The 25,459-nt window shown below is 37.5% G+C and overlaps 1 protein-coding gene across 1 annotated transcript in view; it reads right to left on the reverse strand.

Moving 5' to 3' along the window:
• Positions 1-25,459, reverse strand: part of CCDC171 (coiled-coil domain containing 171) — a 368,650-nt gene that overhangs the window by 178,358 nt on the left and 164,833 nt on the right. The window contains 4 exon segments of the mRNA XM_036856768.1: positions 2,493-2,517; positions 2,519-2,604; positions 2,607-2,609; positions 3,458-3,962. Coding sequence (XP_036712663.1) covers positions 2,493-2,517; positions 2,519-2,604; positions 2,607-2,609; positions 3,458-3,962 — 619 coding nt within the window.

Raw genomic sequence — 25,459 nt, forward strand, 5'->3', positions numbered from 1 at the left:
GTTCCTAGAGATAGGCAAGCACTTAAAACACCACTCTTGGTCTACATTTTACTTCACAGGTCTTACCTACACATATTTTTTTTCAAGGTCTGAATAAAAATTTTGTCAATATTTTAACTTAAAAATGTTACAAGGGGCTACTTTTAGAAAATGTGCTCAGGGGAAATCGCTGCCTACTTTCATAAATCAACAATCTGATCCCATGCCAATGATCTACCCTTTCCCCCACTACTTCCCAATATGGTTAGAGTTGACAATATATTTTATCCATAAGTCAGACCTGCTATGCATGGAGTTACATTCGCACCTCTTGAATGTCCCTTCTTCCCATTCTATGCTTATTCCCACCTCTACATCTCTGCTTAAGCTATGCCCTGCATCTGAATGCCATCTCTCCTCTCTAACTTACTGTCATTCTAGGCCCAACTAAATCACTAGTCCCTGAAGCCTTCCCAATACTCATAAGCCCACATAGAGCTTTACCTTCTGCGTATTCTTACATTTAAAGCCTGTACTTCCTCATCCAATCCTTGATTACATTCTGCCTAAGTTGTTCATGAGTTGTCGCTCTTATTCTTATGACCATTATGTATATTTTCTAGAGGATCGATCAAGTCACATCTTTTTCTTTTATCTCCTCAAGCATATAGCACAGTGATAAGAAAAAAATGCATTAAATAAAGTAATAATATAAATAAGATTATAGCTTAAGAAACCAATCTACTTTTAGGTCCACATACCTGAAAAAATATGACTAACAAAAATCATCTGTTTATTAAACTAAACCCCAAAATTTATTAAGTTCTTTCAAGAATGTTACAATTTTGCTTTGAAGTTATAATACCAACATTCTTTTTTTTTTTTTTAATTTTTATTGCATTTTTATTTATTTATTTTTTAATTTTTTTATATTTATTTTTGGCTGTGTTGGGTCTTTGTTTCTGTGCGAGGGCTTTCTCTAGTTGCGGCAAGTGGGGGCCACTCTTCATCGCGGTGCGCGGGCCTCTCACTGTCGCGGCCTCTCTCGTTGTGGAGCACAGGCTCCAGACGCGCAGGCTCAGTACTTGTGGCGCACGGGCCTAGTTGCTCCGCGGCATGTGGGATCTTCCCAGACCAGGGCTCGAACCCGTGTCCCCTGCATTGGCAGGCAGATTCTCAACCACTGCGCCACCAGGGAAGCCCCCAACATTCTTAAAATATATTTATTTGCATTTTTATTTCAGACTCCAAACCCAGTATGTTGAGATTTTGCCGATACATTAAAATATGCATATTCCCTACCAATATTTACGGCCACAACCTAAAAATAATCTTTGGATCATAAGTTTTGTACTATAAGAGCCTAGTTTACATGTTTGAAATCACAATAAATGATCTATATTTACACAGCAGAATTGTCTGAAGAATTAAATTACATCCCAAATTATCATTTCATTAATACTTAGAATATTTCATTACGCAGGCAAGTATTAACAAGTCTACTACTATACATTTTTTTTTCTATTAATGTGTCTGAAACGACCATAATTAGTCCAATGACATAGCTTAAGCAGTAGGTAACTGTATGTTACTCTTTAAGTGCAGAGAAATTAGTTTTCATTGAACATTTCACACAAATATGCCACGCAATCTAAGTCATGAAAACATAAACTTGAATTTTAGACCTTTGGAAATCACTGGTTATAGGTGGCTTCACACCTAGTGGAAAGGAGCAGACTATTTAAATTAACTCTATTTAAAATTAAATAGAAAAAATAAAAACATGTTGCCAGGGGCTTCCTTGGTGGCGCAGTGGTTGAGAATCTGCCTGCCAATGCAGGGGACACGGGTTCGAGCCCTGGTCTGGGAAGATCCCACATGCCGCAGAGCAACTAGGCCCGTGAGCCACAACTACTGAGCCTGCGCCTCTGGAGCCTGTGCTCTGCAACAAGAGAGGCCGCAATAATGAGAGGCCCGCGCACCGCGATGAAGAGTGGCACCCACTTGCCGCGACTAGAGAAAGCCCTCGCACAGAAATGAAGACCCAACACAGCCATAAATAAATAAAAATAAACCCAAAGTTAAAAAAAAAGAAAAATGTTGCCAAATGAGAGAGAAAAATTTTCTACTGATTCAGTTATTATTCGGATTTCTAAAGCACATGGCCAGAAACAGAAGAAAGATTAAAACATTTGAAAGAATATTACCAGTATTACTTAATAAAAAAGCTAATGATGAGTTTCCATGGGAAAAGCGTATCACAAAGGAAAAAGAAGGTGAATGTATTCACCAAGAAGTGTCATTTAATTTCCCCATAAAGACAAAATTAACATCAAAATTACATTAATTCACTACTTCATTAAATACAGATTTAGTAATCTCTGTGCCTGAATAAAGAAAGATAAAAACAAATACATTTCTTCCTTGAAGTTTATTAGAATTTGTACCATAAAGAATTTCTGGACATTTGCTTTTTAAATGTATTTTGCAAGGACATAAAAGGGGAATCATACCTGTTTTACTAATAGCTTCCTGTAAACTCAGCCATAGAACTGATTATTGCAGCAAGAAGGTCAGAACTGGTGAGCCAACTGAGAGCTTGCAAACAACGTAACTGCTCCTTTGATGTTCTGCAAAACAGAAGAAAATCCATTATGCAATTCTACAAAAATTTATTAAAATCCATTTAAAAATTATAGCAATATTTAGCTATTTAAGAAGTAGATCAAAATTTGTACGTAGAGCTTCACCTAGTGCAGAGAAGTCTACAATAGATGTGAGATTTTATTGACTTTATTTACGGTTCAATTTTTCCATATAAGAAGAGAAGTCAACTAATGTATTTGATCATGAAACAAATAGGCATTTTATTAACTCCTCTCTATATATAATGGTAACTGACATCATAAAAGAAAAGGGAGAAGGAAATTTTCTTTAGTTCTACTTACTTAATAGCTTGCTTTTGAAAAGTTAAAAACTGAAATAATTGTTTCCTCAGAATAGTCAAGCATTCAAAAAAAGTTAGCTATAAAACTTACATTAGTTTCATTTTCATTCAATTCTTCAATAGATTTTTAACTCTGATCATTTTATACTAATTCAAAGAAAGTGAAAGTAAATTATGCTACTAATTAATTTTAAATAGGGCAGAGTTTCTGGATTGACTTTATTGAAAAATCGCTGTACAAACTTTTCAATTTACTGTCAAAAGAGCATTCAAATATAATAAAGCTAGACAAAGTTGAAATCATATATATTTGCTACTTTCTTTATATTTTAATGTTTACAACAAAAAAAATAAAGCCTAATTTATACATAGATACACACTTATTCATACACACATACATATCTACATATGTATGTAGATATGTTACATGATTTGACATTGTAAATAATTTTTTTATGTTTTTGCCCAACATAATCACTTCGTATGTCACTTACATTTGACTCAGATTTTTAAAAGCACAAATTATCTTACTTGGAAATTTATGCTTGTCTTTGGGCTCTCCTGTACACACTAACATGCCTATGCCTTCTTTGAAACTCTCCATCCAGGTAAAAAGAGAGGCACACGACTGGCCCAAAATCTTGAGTCTGTTTGCTGCCAAAATTGCAATAACACCTTTCCGGAATACACGTATCAATCCTTTGAATGCTTTTTTCTTCATCTTGGCTTCCTCTTGCTTCTTTTCCTCTACAATTGACAAAGCCTGGGCTAGAGTTCTAACTTCCAATTTTAACAACTCAAAGGTGTTGACCTGCTCCTGGAGAAAATCTCTCTGTGTGGATAAGGCAGATGATCGGCTATACAGAGGATATAAGGCACCAGCCATCAATGCACAGGCCGCCAGCAAGGATGTTTGTTCCCTTTTAGTCTGTGATAACAAGTTTTTGAAATGTGTGTTTTCAACAACCAATTGTTCATGTGACTTCTCAATACGGTTCAATTTTTCCATATTTTTTTCAGCAATTTCTTGAAATTTCTATAAGAAAAGTCAAATAATATATTTGATCATGAAATAGGCATTTTATTAACTCCTCTTTTAAAAAAGAAAAACTTTTGCTGACAACTATTTCTTTTTCTTCAAAAGATCTACGTTCTAAAATATCCAAAGAATACATATGATAGAGCAACAGCGGGCCAAACAGCTTAGATCTAAATGTGCACGGTAATTTTTAAATCCCTTATATGGAAGCTTTACACAAAGCAGAGCACATACATTTAAAAATACCTTGTAAATTTCCTGTATACTTATGCATAAATACACATATTCAGAAAAAGAAAATTTCTTCTCTTCCATTCCTCAGTAACATGTATTTCCTAGTTTTAAACAGAAATCACACCAGCATTAGAGGCTTTTCTATATGTAAAAAGATTTAACTTTTTGTCAAAATAGCAAAGGGTTAAATAAATAATACAATACAGAGCATCTGACTATCTGCCATTTACTAGACGAGAGGGGACTGATTCTCAAAGCATACTCTCTTATTTCAGTTTCTTCTTCCCCAAGACAGAAGGCTGTACAAAGTACAGCTCCAGTGCTGGGAGTAAACACTAACTGTGGGCTGGGCCTCAGCAGCTCTCTGGTCCTTTTTTCCTGATCAAGGTACTTATAATTCAAAACTTAACATGCAACACACAGAAATTTTAACTGCAGGCACTGAATTTTAATCACTAGAAAATAAACTAGCTCTCCATGAAATCTTATACCTAATCATTAAGGAATTGTTGAAATAGAGTAAATTTTAGAAGATAACAGATGCCAATTTCTTTTACTGATTCATTTATCATTCAATAAACATTTACTGATTGCTCACTAAATTCCACACGCTAGGAAAACAGACAAATAAATCAATGATTGTGGTATAATGCTGTGATGGAGCTATGCTAGATTGCCAGAGATGCACAAAAGGATGTTTATACCAAATGACGTTGACAGGCTTTTGGAGGAATATGGCAAAGGACAAGTGGGAGTGAGATGTGTAATAGAAAGAACAACAACAAAAAAAACTCAACTCCACCAATAAGGAGGCTAGCCAATAGCTACCCTTATAATAAAATTTAATCTAATCTAGTCCATGGTGATTTAACAGCTTTAGCTGAATCTTTACTTAACCAAATAAGCTGCCCTGGCTTGTCCATGGACTTCGTTCTTTATAAAACAGGCCAAGGGAGTTCAATTTGAATAAGGGGGCCAGTCAGAGACAGAGAAAAATCATGCTCTATATAAAGTGAAGTAGTATCTTCATTATGAGAGAATCCTTTTGGGGGCATTAAGGAAAATATTTCTCTTTGTATTATTGGTTCAGGTTACACTCCGTCTGAAATTTAACAATGGTCTTGGGGAAAGGTTTACAGTGAGTGTGTGTCTGATTCAAGAGTTATCCATGAACAACTAGAACAATCAAAGGCATTTCTAAAATTTACATTGGCAGGAAGACTTCAAAGGTGATCAGACTTAGAGAAAATCATACAAACTCTTAACTACTCTGCAAGATTTGGGTGTCAAAGCCTACCATGGACAATGTTAACAGGAAGTAGCCAAAAGGATTCAAACTTGTCGAAACACATGGCTGAGGAAAGTAACCCCCGGACCAAAACCAGTCCTGAGGCTAGAGAATGAGGTTCCCAAAGGTGCACAGTGAGTAGAAGGAGGCACTCAGAAGTACAGTCCTGAATACAAACGAGTAAAGGAAGTATACAAGAGGCCACTCTCTGATGGATTCAACTTCTTGAATGCTTTCCCTTGGGCAGGAGGGAAATTGGATTTAGTCTTGGTTTTAAATGTTTCTCTACTATACTTTAATTTCCTTTATTTACTCCAACTATTCTCTGAAGTCTGATCCAGCCGTACCTGTGGTGGTACTGTGAGAAATAAAGGAATGGGGAAATAAGGGAATTGTAGCTTGCTCCAACCACATCTCTACTGATAGCCAAGTTGTGGCAGCAGCAGTCTATCAATGGGCCTGTGTCCCAGAGCTCCATATAAAGACCACTAGTAAAGGTCGTGGTGTTCCACTGGGAGCAGCTGGAAGAAGAAAGAAACTCTGAGAGCCAAGTGGACGGCTTAGAAGCAGATGTACAGCAGAACACAACAATGTGTTCTAAGGAAGTACAAATAATTCAGAATATTTGAAGAGGAAAATGATGGAAATTTGAGAAGTATGTAGATAATAAATGATTAAGCTAAAGAATTTAAACTTTACCCAGAAAGCTATGAGAAACCATAAAAACTTGGGACAGTTGCTAAGCTTTAGTAAATGGATGGGGAAATTGGAAACATTAATAAAGACTGCTTGGGATAGCAGGAGAGTTGCAGGGAGTAGAAGGAGCAAATGGAAATTACAAAGTTTAATTCCATATTCTCTCCAAAATCAACTCCACCAGTTCATTTAGAGAAAAAAAGGAAAATTATAGAAAATCTAGGATAAAAGAGATGCACTGGTCATACCTAAGTAATGGAAATAAAAATGAACCTAATCGGGGTGGACCTGAGAGTCCTGAGGGGAAACGGGGAAAGGGAGGCGCAGGGTCCGGCTGGAGCGTCAGCACCCCTCCTCCTGACTGTGGGGAAAGCGGCTTAAAACTCATCCCTAGGCTCACAGGCCCCTTATTCAGCCAAGTCTCTCTGAGCTCCTTCCTCCCTGAGCTAAAGTACCAGGGGGGAGGGGACAGGGGAGGAGACTGGCGCAGGTAACGGGGAACAACAAAAGATGATTGTTAACTAAGGAAAACCAGCTATCCCAAGATCACTCATCCTGGGTTAAGCCAGCTGCCATGTCATGAGGACACTCAAGCAGCCCTAAGGAGAGATCCATGCGGCAAGGAACTGAGGCCGCCTACCTACAACCACGAGTTGCCGGGCTGCCACCTGCCAAAGAATTAGATGTGTCACCAATACGTGCCATTGGAATTTCTCCCCAGGCACAGGCTGCGCAACTGTAGTTCTTCTTGCTTCTGCTGTCTGCCCTTTGGTGGATGAGGCTATCTAAGAGGCTTGTGCGGAGGAGCTTCAAGATGGCGGAAGAGTAAGACATGGAGATCACCTTCTGCCCCACAAATACATCAGAAATACATCTACATGTGGAACAACTCCTACAGAACACCTACTAAATGCCTGCAGAAGACCTCAGACCTCCCAAAAGGCAAGAAACTCCCCATGTAACTGGGTAGGGCAAAAGAAAAAAGGAAAAACAGAGACAAAGAATAGGGACGGGACCTGCACCAGTGGGAGGGAGCTGTGAAGGAGGAAAGGTGTCCACACACTAGGAAGCCCCTTCGCGGGCGGAGACTGCGGGTGGCGGAGGGGGGAAGCTTCGGAGCCACGGAGGAGAGCGCAGCAGCAGGGGTGCGGAGGGCAAAGCGGAGAGATTGCCACACAGAGGATTGGTGCCGACCAGTACTCACCAGCCCAAGAGGCTTGTCTGCTCACCCGCCGGGGCGGGCGGGGGCTGGGAGCTGAGGCTCAGGCTTCGGAGGTCGGATCGCAGGGAGAGGACTGGGGTTGGCGGCATGAACACAGCCGGAAGGGGGCTAGTGCGCCACAGCTAGCCAGGAGGGTGTCTGGGAAAAGGTCTGGAGCTGCCGAAGAGGCAAGAGATTTCTTCTTGCCTCTGTTTCCTGGTGCATGAGGAGAGGGGATTAAGAGCGCCGCTTAAAGGAGCCCCAGAGACAGGCGCGAGCCACGGCTATCAGCGCGGACCCCAGAGACGGGCATGAAACTCTAACGCTGCTGCTGCCACCACCAAGAAGCCTGTGTATGAGCACAGGTCACTCTCCACACCTCCCCTCCCGGGAGCCTGTGCAGCCCGCCACTGCCAGGGTCCCGTGATCCAGGGACTTCCCCGGGAGAACGCACGCACAGCGCACCTCACGCTGGTGCAACGTCACGCCGGCCTCTGCCGCTGCAGGTTCGCCCCGCCCTCTGTACCCCTCCCTCCCCCCGGCCTGAGTGAGCCAGAGCCCCCAAAGCAGCTGCTCCTTTAACCGCGTCCTGTCTGAGAGAAGAACAGACGCCCTCAGGCGACCTACACGCAGAGGCGGGGACAAATCCAAAGCTGAACCCCAGGAGCTGTGCGAACAAAGAAGAGAAAGGGAAATCTCTCCCAGCAGCCTCAGGAGCAGCGGATTAAATCTCCACAATCAACTTGATGTACCCTGCATCTGTGGAATACCTGAACAGAGAATGAATCATCCCAAATTGAGGTGGTGGAATTTGAGAGCCATGATATACATATTTTTTTCCCCTTTTTCTCTTTTTGTGAGTGTGTATGTGTATGCTGCTGTGTGTGATTTTGTCTGTATAGCTTTGCTTTTACCATTTGTCCTACGGTTCTGTCTGTCCATTTTTTTTTTTTTTAATATAGTTTTTAGCACTTGTTATCATTCGTGGATTTCTTTTCTGGTTTGGTTGCTGTCTTCTTTCTTTCTTTCTTTCTTTCTTTTCTCCCTTTTATTCTGACACATGTGGATGACAGGCTCTTGGTGCTCCAGCCAGGCATCAGGGGTGTTGTGCCTCTGAGGTGGGAGAGCCAAGTTCAGGACACGGGTCCACAAGAGACATCCCAGCTCCACATAATATCAAACGGTGAAAATCTCCCAGAGATCTCCATATCAACGCCAAGACCCAGCTCCACTCAATGACCAGCAACCTACAGTGCTGGACATCCTATGCCAAACAACTAGCAAGACAGGAATACAACCCCATCCATTAGCAGAGAGGCTGCCTAAAATCATAATAAGGTCACAGACACCCCAAAACACACCACCAGACGTGGACCTGCCCACCAGAAAGACAAGATGCAGCCTCATCCACCAGAACACAGGCACTAGTCCCCTCCACCAGGAAGCCTACACAACCCACTAAACCAACCTTAGCCACTGGGGACAGACACCAAAAACAACGGGAACTACGAACCTGCAGCCTGCGAAAAAGAGACCCCGAACACAGTAAGCTAAGCAAAATGAGAAGAAAGAGAAACACACAGCAGATGAAGGAACAAGGAAAAAACCCAGCAGACCTAACAAATGAAGAAGAAATAGGCAGTCTACCTGAAAAAGAATTCAGAATAATGATAGTAAAGATGATCCAAAATCTTGGAAATAGAATGGAGAACATATAAGAAACGTTTAACAAGGACCTGAAGAACTAAAGAGCAAACAAACAGTGATGAACAACACAATAAATGAAATTAAAAATTCTCTAGAAGGGATCAATAGCAGAATAACTGAGGCAGAAGAATGGATAAGTGATCTGGAAGATAAAATAGTGGAAATAACTGCTGCAGAGCAGAATAAAGAAAAAAGAATGATAAGAATTGAGGACAGTCTCCGAGACCTGTGGGACAACATTAAACGCATCAACATTTGAATTATAGGGGTCACAGAAGAAGAAGAGAAAAAGGGACTGAGAAAATATTTGAAGAGATTGTAGTTGAAAACTTCCCTAATATGGGAAAGGAAAGAGTCAATCAAGTCCAGGAAGCGCAGAGAGTCCCATACAGGATAAATCCAAGGAGAAACACGCCAAGACACATATTAATCAAACTATCAAAAATTAAATACAAAGAGAAAATATTAAAAGCAGCAAGGGAAAAACAACAAATAACACACAAGGGAATCCCCATAAGGTTAACAGCTGAACGTTCAGCAGAAACTCTGCAAGCCAGAAGGGAGTGGCAGGACATATCTAAAGTGATGAAGGAGAAAAACCTACAACCAAGATTACTCTACCCAGCAAGGATCTCATTCAGATTTGACAGAGAAATTAAAACCTTTACAGACAAGCAAAAGCTAAGAGAATTCAACATCACCAAACCAGCTTTACAACAAATGCTAAAGGAACTTCTCTAGGCAGGAAACACAAGAGAAGGAAAAGACCTACAATAACAAACCCAAAACATTAAGAAAATGGTAATAGGAACATACATATGGTTAATTACCTTAAATGTAAAGGGATTAAATGCTCCAACCAAAAGACATAGACTTGCTGAATGGATACAAAAACTAGACCCATATATATGCTGTCTACAAGAGACCCACTTCAGACCTAGGGACACATACAGACTGAAAGTGAGGGGATGGAAAAAGATATTCCATGCAAATGGAAATCAAAAGAAAGCTGGAGTAGCAATTCTCATATCAGACAAAGTAGACTTTAAAACAAAGACTATTACAAGAGACAAAGAAGGACACTACAGAATGATCAAGGGAGCAATCCAAGAAGAAGATGTAACAATTGTAAATATTTATGCACCCAACATAAGAGCACCTCAATACATAAGGCAAATACTGACAGCCATAAAAGGGGAAATTGACAGTAACACAATCATAGTAGGGGACATAAACACCCCACTTTCATCAATGGACAGATCATCCAAAATGAAAATAAATAAGGAAACACAAGCTTTAAATGATACATTAAACAAGATGGATTTAATTGATATTTATAGGACTTTCACTCCAAAACAACAGAATACACGTGCTTCTCAACTGCTCATAGAACATTCTCCAGGATAGATCATATCTTGGGTCACAAATCAAGCCTTGGTAAATTTAAAAAATTGAAATTATATCAAGTATCTTTTCCGACCACAACGCTATGAGACTACATATCAATTATGGAAAAAAACTGTAAAAATTACAAACACATGGAGGCTAAACAATACACTACTTAATAACCAAGAGATCACTGAAGAAATCAAAGAGGAAATCAAAAAATACCTAGACACAAATGCCAATGAAAACACGACGACCCAAAACCTATGGGATGCAGCAAAAGCAGTTCTAAGAGGGAAGTTTATAGCAATACAATCCTACCTTAAGAAACAAGAAACATCTCAAATAAACAAACTAACCTTACACCTAAAGCAATCAGAGAAAGAAGAACAAAAGAACCCCAAAGTTAGCAGAAGGAAAGAAATCATAAAGATCAGATCAGAAATAAATGAAAAAGAAATGAAGGAAATGACAGCAAACACCAATAAAACTAAAAGCTGGTTCTTTGAGAAGATAAACAAAATTGATACACCATTAGCCAGACTCATCAAGAAAAAAAGCGAGAAGACTCAAATCAATAGAATTTGAAATGAAAAAGGAGAAGTAAGTAACAACTGACACTGCAGAAATACAAAGGATCATGAGAGATTACTACAAGCAACTCTATGACAATAAAACGGACAACCTGGAAGAAATGGACAAATTCTTAGAAATGCACAACCTTCAGAGAATGAACCAGGAAGAAATAGAAAATATGAACAGACCAATCACAAGCACTGAAATTGAAACTGCGATTAAAAATCTTCCAACAAACAAAAGCCCAGGACCAGATGGCTCCACAGGCGAATTCTGTCAAACATTTAGAGAAGAGCTAACACCTGTGCTTCTCAAACTCTTCCAAAATATAGCAGAGGGAGGAACACTCCTAAACTCATTCTATGAGGCCACCATCACCCTGATGCCAAAACCAGACAAAGATGTCACAAAGAAAGAAAACTACAGGCCAATATCACTGATGAACATAGATGCAAAAATCCTCAACAAAATACTAGCAAACAGAATCCAACAGCACATTAAAAGGATCATAAACCAAGATCAAGTGGGGTTTATCCCAGGGATGCAAGGATTCTTCAATATACACAAATCAATCAATGTGATACACCACATTAACAAATTGAAGGAGAAAAACCATATGGTCGTCTCAACAGATGCAGAGAAAGCTTTCAACAAAATTCAACACCCATTTATGATAAAAACCCTCCAGAAAGTAGGAATAGAGGGAATTTTCCTCAACATAATAAAGGCCATATATGACAAACCCACAGCCAACATCGTCCTCAATGGTGAAAAACTGAAACCATTTCCACTAAGATCAGGAACAAGACAAGGTTGCCCACTCTCACCACTATTATTCAACAATAGTTTTGGAAGTTTTAGCCACAGCCATCAGAAAAGAAAAAGAAATAAAAGAAATAAAAGGAATCCAAATCGGAAAAGAGGAAGTAAAGCTGTCACTGTTTGCAGATGACATGATACTATACATAGAGAATCCTAAGGATGCTACCAGAAAATTACTAGAGCTAATCAATGAATTTGGTAAAGTAGCAGGACACAAAATTAATGCACACAAATCTCTTGCATTCCTATACACTAATGATGAGAAATCTGACAGTGAAATTAAGAAAATGCTCCCATTTACCACTGCAACAAAAAGAATAAAATATCTAGGAATAAACCTACCTAAGGAGACAAAAGACCTGTATGCAGAAAATTATAAGACACTGATGAAAGAAATTAAAGATGATACAAATAGATGGAGAGATATACCATGTTCTTGGATTGGAAGAATCAACATTGTGAAAATGACTATACTACCCAAAGCAATCTACAGATACAATGCAATCCCTATCAAACTACCAATGGCATTTTTCACAGAACTAGAACAAAAAATTTCACAATTTGTAGGGAAACACAAAAGACCCCGAATAGCCAAAGCAATGCTGAGAAAGAAAAATGGAGCTGGAGGAATCAGGCTCCTGGACTTCAGACTATACTACAAAGCTACAGTAATCAAGACACTATGGTACTGGCACCAAAACAGAAATATAGATCAATGGAACAGGATAGAAAGCCTAGAGATAAACCCACACACATATGGTCACCTTATCTTTGATAAAGGAGGCAAGAATATACAGTGGAGAAAAGCCAGCCTCTTCAGTAAGTGGTGCTGGGAAAACTGGACAGCTACATGGAAAAGAATGAAATTAGAACACTCCCTAACACCATACACAAAAATAAACACAAAATGGATTAAAGACCTAAATGTAAGGCCTGACACTATCAAACTCTTAGAGGAAAACATAGGCAAAACACTCTTTGACATAAATCAAAGCAAGATCCTTTTTGACCCACCTCCTAGAGAAATGGAAAAAAAAACAAAAATAAACAATGGGACCTAATGAAACTTAAAAGCTTTTGCACAGCAAAGGAAACCATAAACAAGACGAAAAGACAACCCTCAGAATGGGAGAAAATATTTGCAAATGAAGCAATTGACAAGGATTAATCTCCAAAATTTACAAGCAGCTCATGCAGCTCAACATCAAAAAAACAAACAACCCAATCCAAAAATGGGCAGAAGAGCGAAAAAGACATTTCTCCAAAGAAGATATACAGATTGCCAACAAACACATGAAAGAATGCTCAACATCACTAATCATTAGAGAAATGCAAATCAAAACTACAATGATATATCATCTCACACTGGTCAGAATGGCCATCATCAAAAAATCTACAAACAAAAAATGCTGGAGAGGGTGTGGAGAAAAGGGAACCCTCTTGCACTGTTGGTGGGAATGTAAACTGATACAGCCACTAAGGAGAACAGTATGGAGGTTTCTTAAAAAACTAAAAATAGAACTACCATACGACCCAGCAATCCCACTACTGGGCATATACCCTGAGAAAACCATAATTCAAAAAGAGTCATGTACCACAATGTTCACTGCAGCCCTATTTACAATAGCCAGGACATGGAAGCAACCTAAGTGTCCATCAACAGATGAATGGATAAAGAAGATGTGGCACATATATACAATGGAATATTACTCAGCCATAAAAAGAAACGAAATTGAGTTATTTGTAGTGAGGTGGATGAACCTAGTCTGTCATACAGAGTGAAGTAAGTCAGAAAGAGAAAAACAAATACCATACGCTAACACATATATATGGAATCTAAAAAAAAAAAAAAAGGTCATGAAGAACCTACGGGCAAGACGGGAACAAAGACACAGACTACTAGAGAATGGACTTGAGGATACGGGGATGGGGAAGGGTAAGCTGGGACAAAGTGAGAGAGTGGCATGGACATATATACACTACCAAACATAAAACAGATAGCTAGTGGGAAGCAGCCGCATAGCACAGAGAGATCAGCTCAGTGCTTTGTGACTACCTAGAGGGGTGGGAGGGAGGGAGACACAAGAGGGAAGAGATATGGGGACATAGGTATATGTATAACTGATTCACTTTGTTATAAAGCAGAAACTAACACACCACTGTAAAGCAGTTATACTCCAAAAAAGATGTTTAAAAAAAAAAAAAAATGAACCTAATCACTCGGGTTCTAGGTGGCTGCCTATTCACACTTTTACAGATATCAAAGTCTCAGGCAGAAGTTGGTTTTCAAGAAATATTACTTTTTTTGACCAAAAAAAAAAATGTAAAAAGATATATTTGTTAATGATATTTTAAATATTCCACAAAAAATTCAGTCACTGGTCAAAATCAAATGGATTGTGGAAGGAGAGATAAAAGTAAAGTAAACCTATTGCAAAAGATTTAATTTTACTCCATGATAGATTCCTCTACTGTATACAGCTGGTCCATTTCCACAGAGCATCAGATTAAAGTTAAAGCATTTCAGAGAGACAGCCAGAAACAGATAGTCCTGGGATGAGGATAAGAGAGGAATTAAAACATGGCCAGAAATGGATAAAAATCGAGAATATATATTACAACTTCTCTCTATATAGAGGAAAAACAGGAGCACACTGGAATATTTGGAAAACAGAATTGAGATTCTTGACTTACACAGCCAGTTTTCATTTTAGGCTACCTAGTAGAAGCAGCAGTGATGTCATAAAGCAATTTTAAATATCCTCATGTCATTTTATGGCTCCCAAATTTTGATCATTTGTATTGGTTATTTATTTAAAAGTGCTAGTTAATATTAATTACTACCACTATGAATGATTTCATGAGATGCATCATATAATTTGTATTGTAAGAAAGAGATGCTATTCACAAATTGCTAAAAGAATAAAAATAAGACTAAGAATACATATGAAGCGGTAAATTCTACCAAATATTCAAAGATGATTTAATACCTATCATTCTCAAAATCTTCCAAAAAATTGAAGAGGAGAGAACACTTGCTAATGCATTTTATAAGGTCAACATTATCTTGATACCAAAACCAGACAAGCACAAGACAAAAAAAGAAAATTATATACCAATATCTCTAATGAACATAAACGGAAAAATCCTCAACAAAATATTAGCAAACCAGGAATTCCCTGGTGGTCCAGTGGTTAGGACTCCAAGCTTTCACTGCCGAGGGCCCGGGTTCAATCCCTGGTCGGGGAACTAAGATCCCACAAGCCACGCAGCATGGCCAAAAAAAAAAATTAGCAAACCAAATACAACAGTACATTAAAAGGATCATACACCATGATAGTGAGATTTATTCCAGGAATGCAAGGATTATTCAATATCTGCAAATCAATCAACATGATATACCACATTAACAAAACAAAGGATAAAAAATCACATGATTATCTCAACAGATGCAGAAAAAGCATTTGACAAGATTCAACACCTATTTATAATAAAAGCTCTCAATAAAATGGGTATAGAAGGAAGGTACCATAACATAATAAAGGCTATTTATGACAAACCCACTAGCATCATACTCAATGGTGAAAAATTAAAAGCTATCCCTCTAAGATCAGGAACAAAACAAGGATGCCCACTCTCACCACTCATATTCAACTTGGTACTAGAAGTCCTAGCCAGAGCAATTAGGCATGAAGAAGAAATAAAAGACACCCAAATTGGAAAAGAAGAAGTAAAACTGTCCCTATCTGCTGATGATAGTATTTTATATATAGAAAAACCTAAAGTTGCCACAAAAAAACTATTAAAAATAATAAATGAATACAGTCAAGTTGCTGGGTACAAAATCAGTATACAAAAATCTGTTTTGTGTTTCTATACACTAACAACAAACTAGCAGAAAGAGAAATAAAAAAAAAAATCCCATTTACTATCACAACAAAAAGAATAAAATACCTAGGAATAAATTCAACCAAGGAGGTGAAAGACCTGTAGACCGAAAACTATAAGACACTGTTGAAAAAACTGAAGACATGAAGAAATAGAAAGATATTCTGTGTTCACAGACTGGAAGAATCAGCATTGTTAAAATGTCCATATTACCTAAAGCAATCTACAGATTCAGTGCAATCTGTATCAAAATCTCAATAATATTTTTCACAAAAATAGAACCAAAAAATGCTAAAATTTGTATGGAACCAATAATAGCCAAAGCAATCCTGAGGGGGGAAAAAAAAAGTTCAAGGTATCACATTCCCTTATTTCAAGTTATACTACAAAGCTATACTAATCAAAATAGCATGGTATTGGCAGAAAAACAGACAGATCAATGGAACAGAACTGAAAGTCCAGATATAAACTCTCACATATATGGATAATTAATTTATATTAAAGGAGTAAAGAACATACAATGGATAAAGGACAGTCTCTTCAATAAATGGTGTTGGGAAAACGGGACAGCCACATGCAAAAGAATGAAACTAGATCACTATCTTACACCATATACAAAAATTAACTCAAAATGGATTAAAGACTTGAATGTAAGAACTGAAACCATAAAAATCCTAGAAAAAAAATAGGCAGTAGTATGCTCTCTGACATCAGCTTTAGCAATATCATTCTAGATATGTCTCCTAAGGCAAGGGAAATGAAAACAAAATATGCAAATGGGACTACAACAAACTAAAAAGCTTCTGCACAGCAAAAGAAACCATCAACAAAACAAAAGGACAACCTACCAAATGGGAGAAGACATCTGCAAATCATATATCTATAAGCAGCCAATATCCAAAATATGAAAGAACTCATACAACTCAACAACAACAAAGAACTCAATTAAAAAGTGGGCAGAGGATCTGAATACACATTTTTCCCCAAGAAGAAATAAAGACAGCCAACAGGCACATGAAAAGGTGTTCAACATCACCAATTATTAGAAAAACGCACGTTAAAACAGCAATGAAATATTACCTTGTTACCAAACCAGGTCCATTTGTCTAAGGCGCAGCAAGCCAAATGCTGAGACAAAGATTTGCAGCAGAGAAAGGGTTTATTCATGAGGCAGCCAAGCAAAGAGACGGGAGAACAAATCTCAAATCCACCTCGGGATACTTCTGGGTAAAGCTGAGGCGTGGGGAGTGTGGGGAAAGTAATTGGAGACAAGAAAAAGGTGAGGTATCATCATTCCACACAGGCGCAAGTAAGCTACATGCTTCTCCTCGGGATGCACGTTCTGTAGGTGGAGTTTTGGGCCTTCTGACATCAAAAGGTCACTGATTGTACATTCACGCATGCCCATTTGGAGGGTTGGTGACCCCACCAGTCCTCACCAGATCAAACTCTAACTGGACACAGCTGACTCCAAGTTCCTGAAACACAACTCAGGCAAACATTTTTTAGGCTACCTGATGCTTACAGAACAATTAAAGCAAGCTTGATCAGTGAAGGCAGGTTACAGTTCATTATTTATTAAGCAAGTTCCAGCTTAATGGATCTAACTGATGACTACCCTCAGTCTCAATCTCATGTGCATTAGAATGGCTAATTATCAAAAAGACAACAAATAAGTATTGGTGAGGATGTGCAGAAAAGGGAACACTTGTGCACTATTGGTGGGAATGTAAACTGGTGCAGCCACTGTAGAAAAAAGTATGGAGACTGCTCAAAAAATTAAGTATATACTTAATTTACTACCACATGATCCAGCTGTTCCACTTCTCCAAATTTATCCAAATATGAAAACACTAATTTGAAAAGAGATATTATTGCACTGCACTCTGAAGGCCTGCAAGTCGTGGAGTTGCCAAGCCTTGACACTGAAGAAAGAGCCCAGAGACAGTGACAGAGACAGTAGTGATTTACTGGACAGGGGGATCTTACACAAAGGGTCCTGGAGCTACACCCCACCATGTGGGGGCAGATGCTGGGCAGGACATGACAACAGTCTTTGCTACTCAGGGGAGAAGGAGGCCACCATTTATAGGGGGAATTGATGTCAGGTGGGCTCATCAGTTACCAGGAGCTAATTAAGCCTTATAATTAAGACAACTGGATAGTCATGTGAGTGAAGCAGGGACTGGTCTAGCAGGGGATGTAGAGAGAGCAAGAGAACAGGCATCTTGAGTGTAGCCTAACCATACATATATGCACCCCTATGTTCATTGCAGCACTATTTACAAGAGCTGAAACATGGAAACAACCTCACTGCCCATCAACAGATGAATGGATAAAGAAGATGTGGTACATACAAGCAATGGAATACTATTAAGCCATAAAAAAGATGAAATCTTGCCATTTTCAACAAGGGTGGACCTTGAAGGTATTATGCTAAGTGAAATGAGTCAGAGAGAGAAAGACAAATACCCTATCAATTCACTCATATGTGGAATATAAAACACAGACAAGCAAAAACAAAATAAATGAAAAAAACAAACCAAACAAAAACAAACATGTAGACACAGAGAACAGAGTAGTGGTTACAGAGGGAAAGGGTCAGGGGAGGGCAAAATGGTTAAAGAGGGTTAACTGTATGGTGATGTATGGAAACCAGACTTTTGGTGGTGGGCATGCTATAGTGTATTCAGAAGTCGAATTAAAATGTGGTACACATGAAATTTATATAATGTTATAAATCAATGTTACCACGATTTTTTTTTTTAAAATGAAGTTATTAAAAAAGAATATATGTGAAGTCTGTATGTATATAAATAAAAATAAACAACCTCTGAAAGACTGTTTGCCTAACAACTGTCTGTTGTCCTAAATCATTCTTGGTTTATATAATCAAGATACCAAGTATTAACGGTTATCAAAAAAAAATCAACCAGGACAACATTCAATTAAATAACTAGGGTTAGCAGAGTGGGATATTTGAAATAAAGATTTTAAAATACTGAAATTAAGTACTTAAATTTTTAAAGCTCTTATTGACAAATATGAGATTAAGAAAACCACACTAATATTAATGCTAATAAATACTGAGAGTTTGGATTATTTCTTAACAATTACATTTCTGCATTCCTGGCAGATCCACTGAAATCCAGAATTACAGATCTGACTGCCCACTAGGCATCTCCCCCTAGATACCTCATAACCATCTCAAGTACTCCTGTTTTTCCTCCTAAAGGTGTTTATAATATAGTCCTCTTTACGAGTACATTGAACCAACATCCACCCAATTGTTCTAGTCAAAAACTTTGTAGTAAGTCTCAATTCCTCCTTCTTTCACCCGATCCTCTCCATCCCTAAATCAAAGCCATCAGCAAGCAATGCTAGTTTCATGTCGGACTGTGTCAATCCAATCCTATTGCTGAAACTCTTTACTGAACCAAGGTCTCCCCTCAGGTCACAACACGCCCACATGCCATCTCCTGTAAAGACTTCACTTCCTCCTAAGATCCTCAACTTGATGAAAAAGGAGATGATCTGCTCCTTTGCTATCCAGACAGGAACCTCACCACCATTGTGACTTTTCACAATTTATCCATGGTCTCTAGCACCACCAGGTCCTTTCCTTTCAACTCCCCTAACACTATTCAAATTCTAACAATTTCCTGAGCCCATTTCAGGGTCCATCTATTCCATGACACCTATTACTAACATTCTCATTCATGCTGACTTTGACCTTCTCTGAACATAATTAAACCACTCAGGCACTTAATTCCTGCACTGCTACTTAACTTATTTCATGTGTATATATTTACTCTCCCTCAAATACAATAGAGTGCTAGCTCCTAGAGGCCAGGAATTATTTACTATGGTGCCTGTCACAATGCTCTATATGCTGTGGGTATTTTATAAATATTAAGTGAATTAAATAATCCTTTATAAAATGTTCCCTGATGCTTAGCACAGTGCTTTGCCTATAATAAGCACTGAGTAAATACCCAATGAATAAAAAGTTTTACAAATGTAAAGAGAAGAAAAATATAATCCAAAAAAGATATGATTTCCAAATATAATTTGGAACTTATCAACATGTCAGAATTCTGTTTTAAATTAATTCTGATATTCCAGAGAGACTTTCAGAGACATTGCATTATTTACTGTGAATTATTCTTGAAGAACAAAGCTTGTTTGATGCTAAGGCTAGAAACAGCTATAAGGGCAAGTATTCCTTAAAAAAGAAAACCTATGTTCTTTACCAAAGAAGATTAAAGACCAAAATTTTTCAAACAAACATAAGGAACATCACTTTCAAATGGGACAAAAGCATTCCTAGTACTGGTATAATCTGCCCCTTAGTGTGTTTAATTTCAAAAATAATATTCACAAATCCCCCCCAAAAAAATTCTTTAAAAATTTTAACAACCTGAAACTATAAAATTTATACCTTTTACACAGACTTTTTTTGGCATGTCAAAAATACTATCTAATTTTATTAGTTTTCCTTGACTTTTAGATTCAAAGTGCACCCAAAATGAGGGGGAGAGGACAGCTTCTTTCCCTAATGAATCATGCACTTACTTTCTGAAACACAGGAGCCTTGAGGGATACCTTACTGGCTTTCAGCAACCCATGAACTTTGAGACTTTGGGCCAGAAATTAGACACTTCCCTACGGAGTAAAATTCTTTTTTTATCACTTTCGCTTGCTGATTTCTTATTCTTTATGTTGGCAAAAAGACAAACTGCAAACTGGACAGTCAGTGACAAATAGATATCAAAGTACTACATTTTAAAAGTCTTTTATACGTTTTATATCTTGTCTTTTTATGCAATGGTAATATTTTAAAATATAATAAACATAAATTCGCCAGCTTTTCCTACAATGTAAATGTTTCTCTGTTATAAAATAAAGCACATTTTGTGGAGAAATTGGAGCCTTCATACACTGCCTGTGGACATGTTGAAATGGTGCAGAGGCTTTTGAAAACAGTTTGGCAGTTCTTCAAAAAGTTAAATATAGAGTTACCATATGACCCAGAAATTCCATTATCTGGTCTTCATATATATACTCAGGCCCCATAATGGCTACTTACTTAACTTAAAAACACTATCTTCACATTTTTTAAGTTTAGCACATCAAAAATATCGCAGTATGTATCGAAAATGGTACATGCCTGTGTGTACTCTAGTTTCTAAGGCAGTACAAATTATAAAATTATCCAAAGAGATAAGCCAAGCTCTCAAAAGAAAAGAGTTCTCCTTATCATTAGACTGAGAATAAATTGCCAATACAGGCAAGATGCTTGATTTACTGATTGTTAAAAGATATTATCTCAGACTGTTGGAAAGTTAGCATGACCTCTAAGTTCTGATCTGTCTGATGTCTCCCTTCCTTCTGGGCTTTCAGATCCTGATAACAGGGCCCAGGTGGCTCTAGTCTCCTCCAGGAAGCCTTCAAACTTTGACCACCTTCAATTCTGAGTTGATAGCATTCTTTTGGCAATTAATTACATACAGCCTTGTGATAAACCTTATATTATTTAATTTTTCATGTGTTTCTATAGTGCCACCCCAACTAAATTTGACACTTTTTGAGAAAATAAGTATTATACCCCTTTGTTAGTATCACAGCATGAAACACAGTGTTCTATATATCTGATATATATATATATAACATGTATTTATTTAATTAATATTAACTATATTATGTAAAAGTTATTTTGCTATTCTTACCTACAGTAGTAATTTTGCAATATAGTATGCTAAAAATTCAGTCTCTCAGAAAAAAATAAGTCTGAGAAAAATAAGAGATAGGGAACTACCATTTTTGAATGACTGACAGCATGGCACTGGTTAGCTCTTTCATACATTATCATGTTTCATCACCAGTTAAGCAAGATTCACTCGGAAAAGTGAGTTCAAGAAATATGAAACTGAGTTGTCACTATACCTGCTTTCAGATATTACTTTATACACAAAAATAGCATGTTTCTAAAAGAAACAGTGTTGTAGTATAATGCAAAAAGGACTGGAAGATAAGGATGATGATAATATATTCAAACAGCACGTTAACATTCACTTTGTAATTTCTAAACGGCAAGCAAGGTGCTAAACATTTCACATCTGTTATCTCCATTCTAATTCTGACCCCAGAACTTCCTCACTACACAAATGAGTGGTACCAGTTCTCTGAACCTTACTTTCCACATTTGTAAAATAGAAATGATGTTTAAGTTACCTTTCTCACATGGTTGTTGTGGGTATCAAGTAAGAGGAGGCAAGCAAAAGTATGAAAAGCGTTGAAAAATCGATCAAGCATTACAAAAATTCAATTGATAGCATTATTATTAAGAAAAACAGGGGCTTCCCTGGTGGTGCAGTGGTTGAGAATCGCCTGCCAATGCAGGGGACACGGGTTCGAGCCCTGGTCCAGGAAGATCCCACATGCCACGGAGCAGCTAAGCCCGGGCGCCGCAACTACTGAGCCTGTGCTCCAGAGCCCGCGAGCCGCAACTACTGAGCCCACGTGCCACAACTACTGAAGCCTGCGCACATAGGGCCCATGCTCCGCAACAAGAGAAGCCACCGCAATGAGAAGCCCGTGCACCGCAACAAAGAGCAGCCCCCTCTCGCCGCAACTAGAGAAAGCCCGCACGCAGCAACGAAGACCCAACGCAGCCAAAATTAAATAAATAAATTTTTAAAAATTTTTTAATTAAAAAAAAAAGAAAAACAACTTCTAAAGCAATTATTTAAAAAGTAGTCAGAGGACTTTCCCATATTTCATTAGAGTCGCCCAGTCACACCTACTCACAGTCCATCAAAACACAGTGTGCACCGGATTGTGTCGAACTCCCTGTGAATCATTTCAGGCAGGCATGCATCCCTATCACCATCAACAATATAAACAAGCTGCACTTTATCTCTGAATATTTTTGGAATTCAATTTAAAAGAAAAAAAGTTCAACATCTAATAACACTTTTATGATTAACTCAGATTTCTTGCCAAATGTACTCTTAACACTGTGATGTAAAAGGAATAAAATGCAATATATTATGATGAACCTGAATTTCTTTGATTTTTGTTCTCCATTCTAAACTCACTTGTTTTTACTAAAATGTCACATAAACAAAAAGTGTTTACAACAAACATCACATCAAGGGTTAACCATCCTTAACTGACAATGCAAAATCTTTAGTTCTAGAGAGGAAGTTCTTGTTCCAGTAATTTCATCTTTTTCAGATAGAAAAGAAATAAGAACATAAATACTAAGATTACAAAAGCAAAGTTAGTAAGGCAGTGTAACATGGCACTCAGCCCCGATCCTTCAGTAGGCATACATGCTTGAGATATATTTATATGATGGCTCCAAAGTATTTAAATTCAAGAATTACCAAACCATGTGGCTAGCACATTTTAACTAACGCTAAAAACCAAGCTTCCTATTCTACAAGTTTCATTACCTAATAGCATTTCCAGTAATTGTTTTGGGTTTTTTTTTAAGATTTTTTTTTGATGTGGACCATTTTTTTAAGTCTTTATTGAATTTGTTACAATGTTGCTTCTGTTTTATGTTTTGGTTTTTTGGCCCTGAGGCATGTGGGATCTTAGTTCCCCAACCAGGGATCAAACCCACACGCTCCACATTGGAAGGCTAAGTCTTAGCCACTGGAACGCCAGGGAATTGTTTTAAAAGCTTACACATCCAAAAATCTTGCAAATTATAATACTTTACATTTTTTCAAATAAAAGCAATTAAAATCCAAAAATTGTTTTTTATTTAACTACCTGTCTTTTACTAACCACTTCTTTATAGTAACCAGACACTAAACACAGGGCTCTATAGATAAGTCATTTGTTTTCCAGCAGATGGCATCTATTAGTGGCTATGTTCATCTGACATTAAATATCCTCTACAACACACAATCCTATATAAAACTGTGGATTTTTGCCTCTCATGTCCTTATCAACACAATTTTTGAAAATTAAGTGATGTAAAATGAAAATATATTTGCATTGCAGCTTTGGGGAAAAGAGCAAAGAAATAGAATTAATCATAGGAAAATTTCCTAAAATAAAATTTATAGGTCCTGTAATATACATTATAATATCAGTTTACCAAATATAAACCCAAATGAATTGCTGCTGTGTATTCAATTACATTTTATGAAAATTCAAATATTGTAAATAAATAATATAGACAATATGCCAATATATAATATTAATGTACTTTTAGGAATAATGAAAATGATACTTTTAGTTTGCATATCCAGGGATCAAAGCCAGGATGTTACACATTCTTCAGAGAAAAGTCTTTGGTGAGATCTTCTCCTAAAACATTAGCATTTGTCATAACTGATTCCCTTACTTGAGAAAGTGAATTGCTATGCTTTTCTGCGGATTTAGAATAAAGGAAGTGAGTTCAAAACACTGATAGGACAGTTTGAAATCAGGAACTGTGATACCTCCAATTTTGTTCTTTTTTCTCAGGATTGCTTTTGCTACTTGGGGTCTTTTGTGGTTCCACACAAATTTTAGGATTGTTTCTTTTATTTCTGTGAAGAATTCCTTTGGTATTTTGATGGGGATTGTGTTGAATCTCTAGATGGCTTTGGGTGGCATGGTCATTTTAACAATATTAATTCTTCTGATCCATGAAGAAGGGATGCCTTTCCCTTTGTATTTTCCTCAATTTCTTTCAGCAAAGTCTTGCAGTTTTCATCTTCCAGATCTTTTACTTTTCTGGTAAATTTATTCCTAAATATTTTATTGTTTTTGATGCTATTGTGAATGGGACAGTTTTCTTTATTTCTTATTCCAATGCTTCCTCATTAATGTAAAGGAATGCCACAGATTTCTATAAGTTGATTTTGTAACCTGCTACTTTACTAAAATCATCAATTAATTACAACAATGTTTTGATTCACTCTTTGGGATTTCCTTATATATTGAGATACATAAGATCATAGCATCAGCAAGCCATAGTAATAAAAAACAATGTGGCATTGGCACAAAAATAGACAACTAGACCAATGGAACAGAACAGAGAGTCCAGAATTAAAACACGGCCTTTATGGTCAGCTAATATCCAACAAGGGAACCAAGAACACCCAATGGGGAAAACATAGTCTCTTCAACAAATGGTGCTGGGAAAACTGGAGAAATACATGCACAACAATGAAATTAGACCCCTTTCTCACACCATTCACAAAAATTAACTCAAAATGGATCAAAAACTTAAACATAAGACCTAATACCGTAACACTCGTAAAGAAAACATAGAGAAGAAGCCCAAAGATATTGGTCTTGCCAATGATATTTTGGATATGACATCAAAAGCACAATCAATACAAATAAAAATCAACAACTGGGAATACATCAAACTCAAAAGCTTCTGCACTGCAAAATAAATAATTAACAAAATGCAATGGCTGCCTACAGACTTGGAGGAAATTTTTACAAACCATATATCAGATAAGGGGTTAATATTCAAAATATATAAAGAACTAACAATACTTTTTTTTTGAATTTTATTTTACTTATTTTTTTATACAGCAGGTTCTTACTAGTTATCCATTTTATACATATTAGCGTATATCTGTCAATCCCAAACTCCCAATTCATCACACCACCACCACCACCACACCCTGCCACTTTCCCCCCTTGGTGCCCACACATTTGTTCTCTACGTCTGTGTCT

The sequence above is a fragment of the Balaenoptera musculus genome, chromosome 6 (genome assembly GCF_009873245.2).
Source record: "Balaenoptera musculus isolate JJ_BM4_2016_0621 chromosome 6, mBalMus1.pri.v3, whole genome shotgun sequence".
NCBI lineage: Eukaryota > Metazoa > Chordata > Mammalia > Artiodactyla > Balaenopteridae > Balaenoptera > Balaenoptera musculus.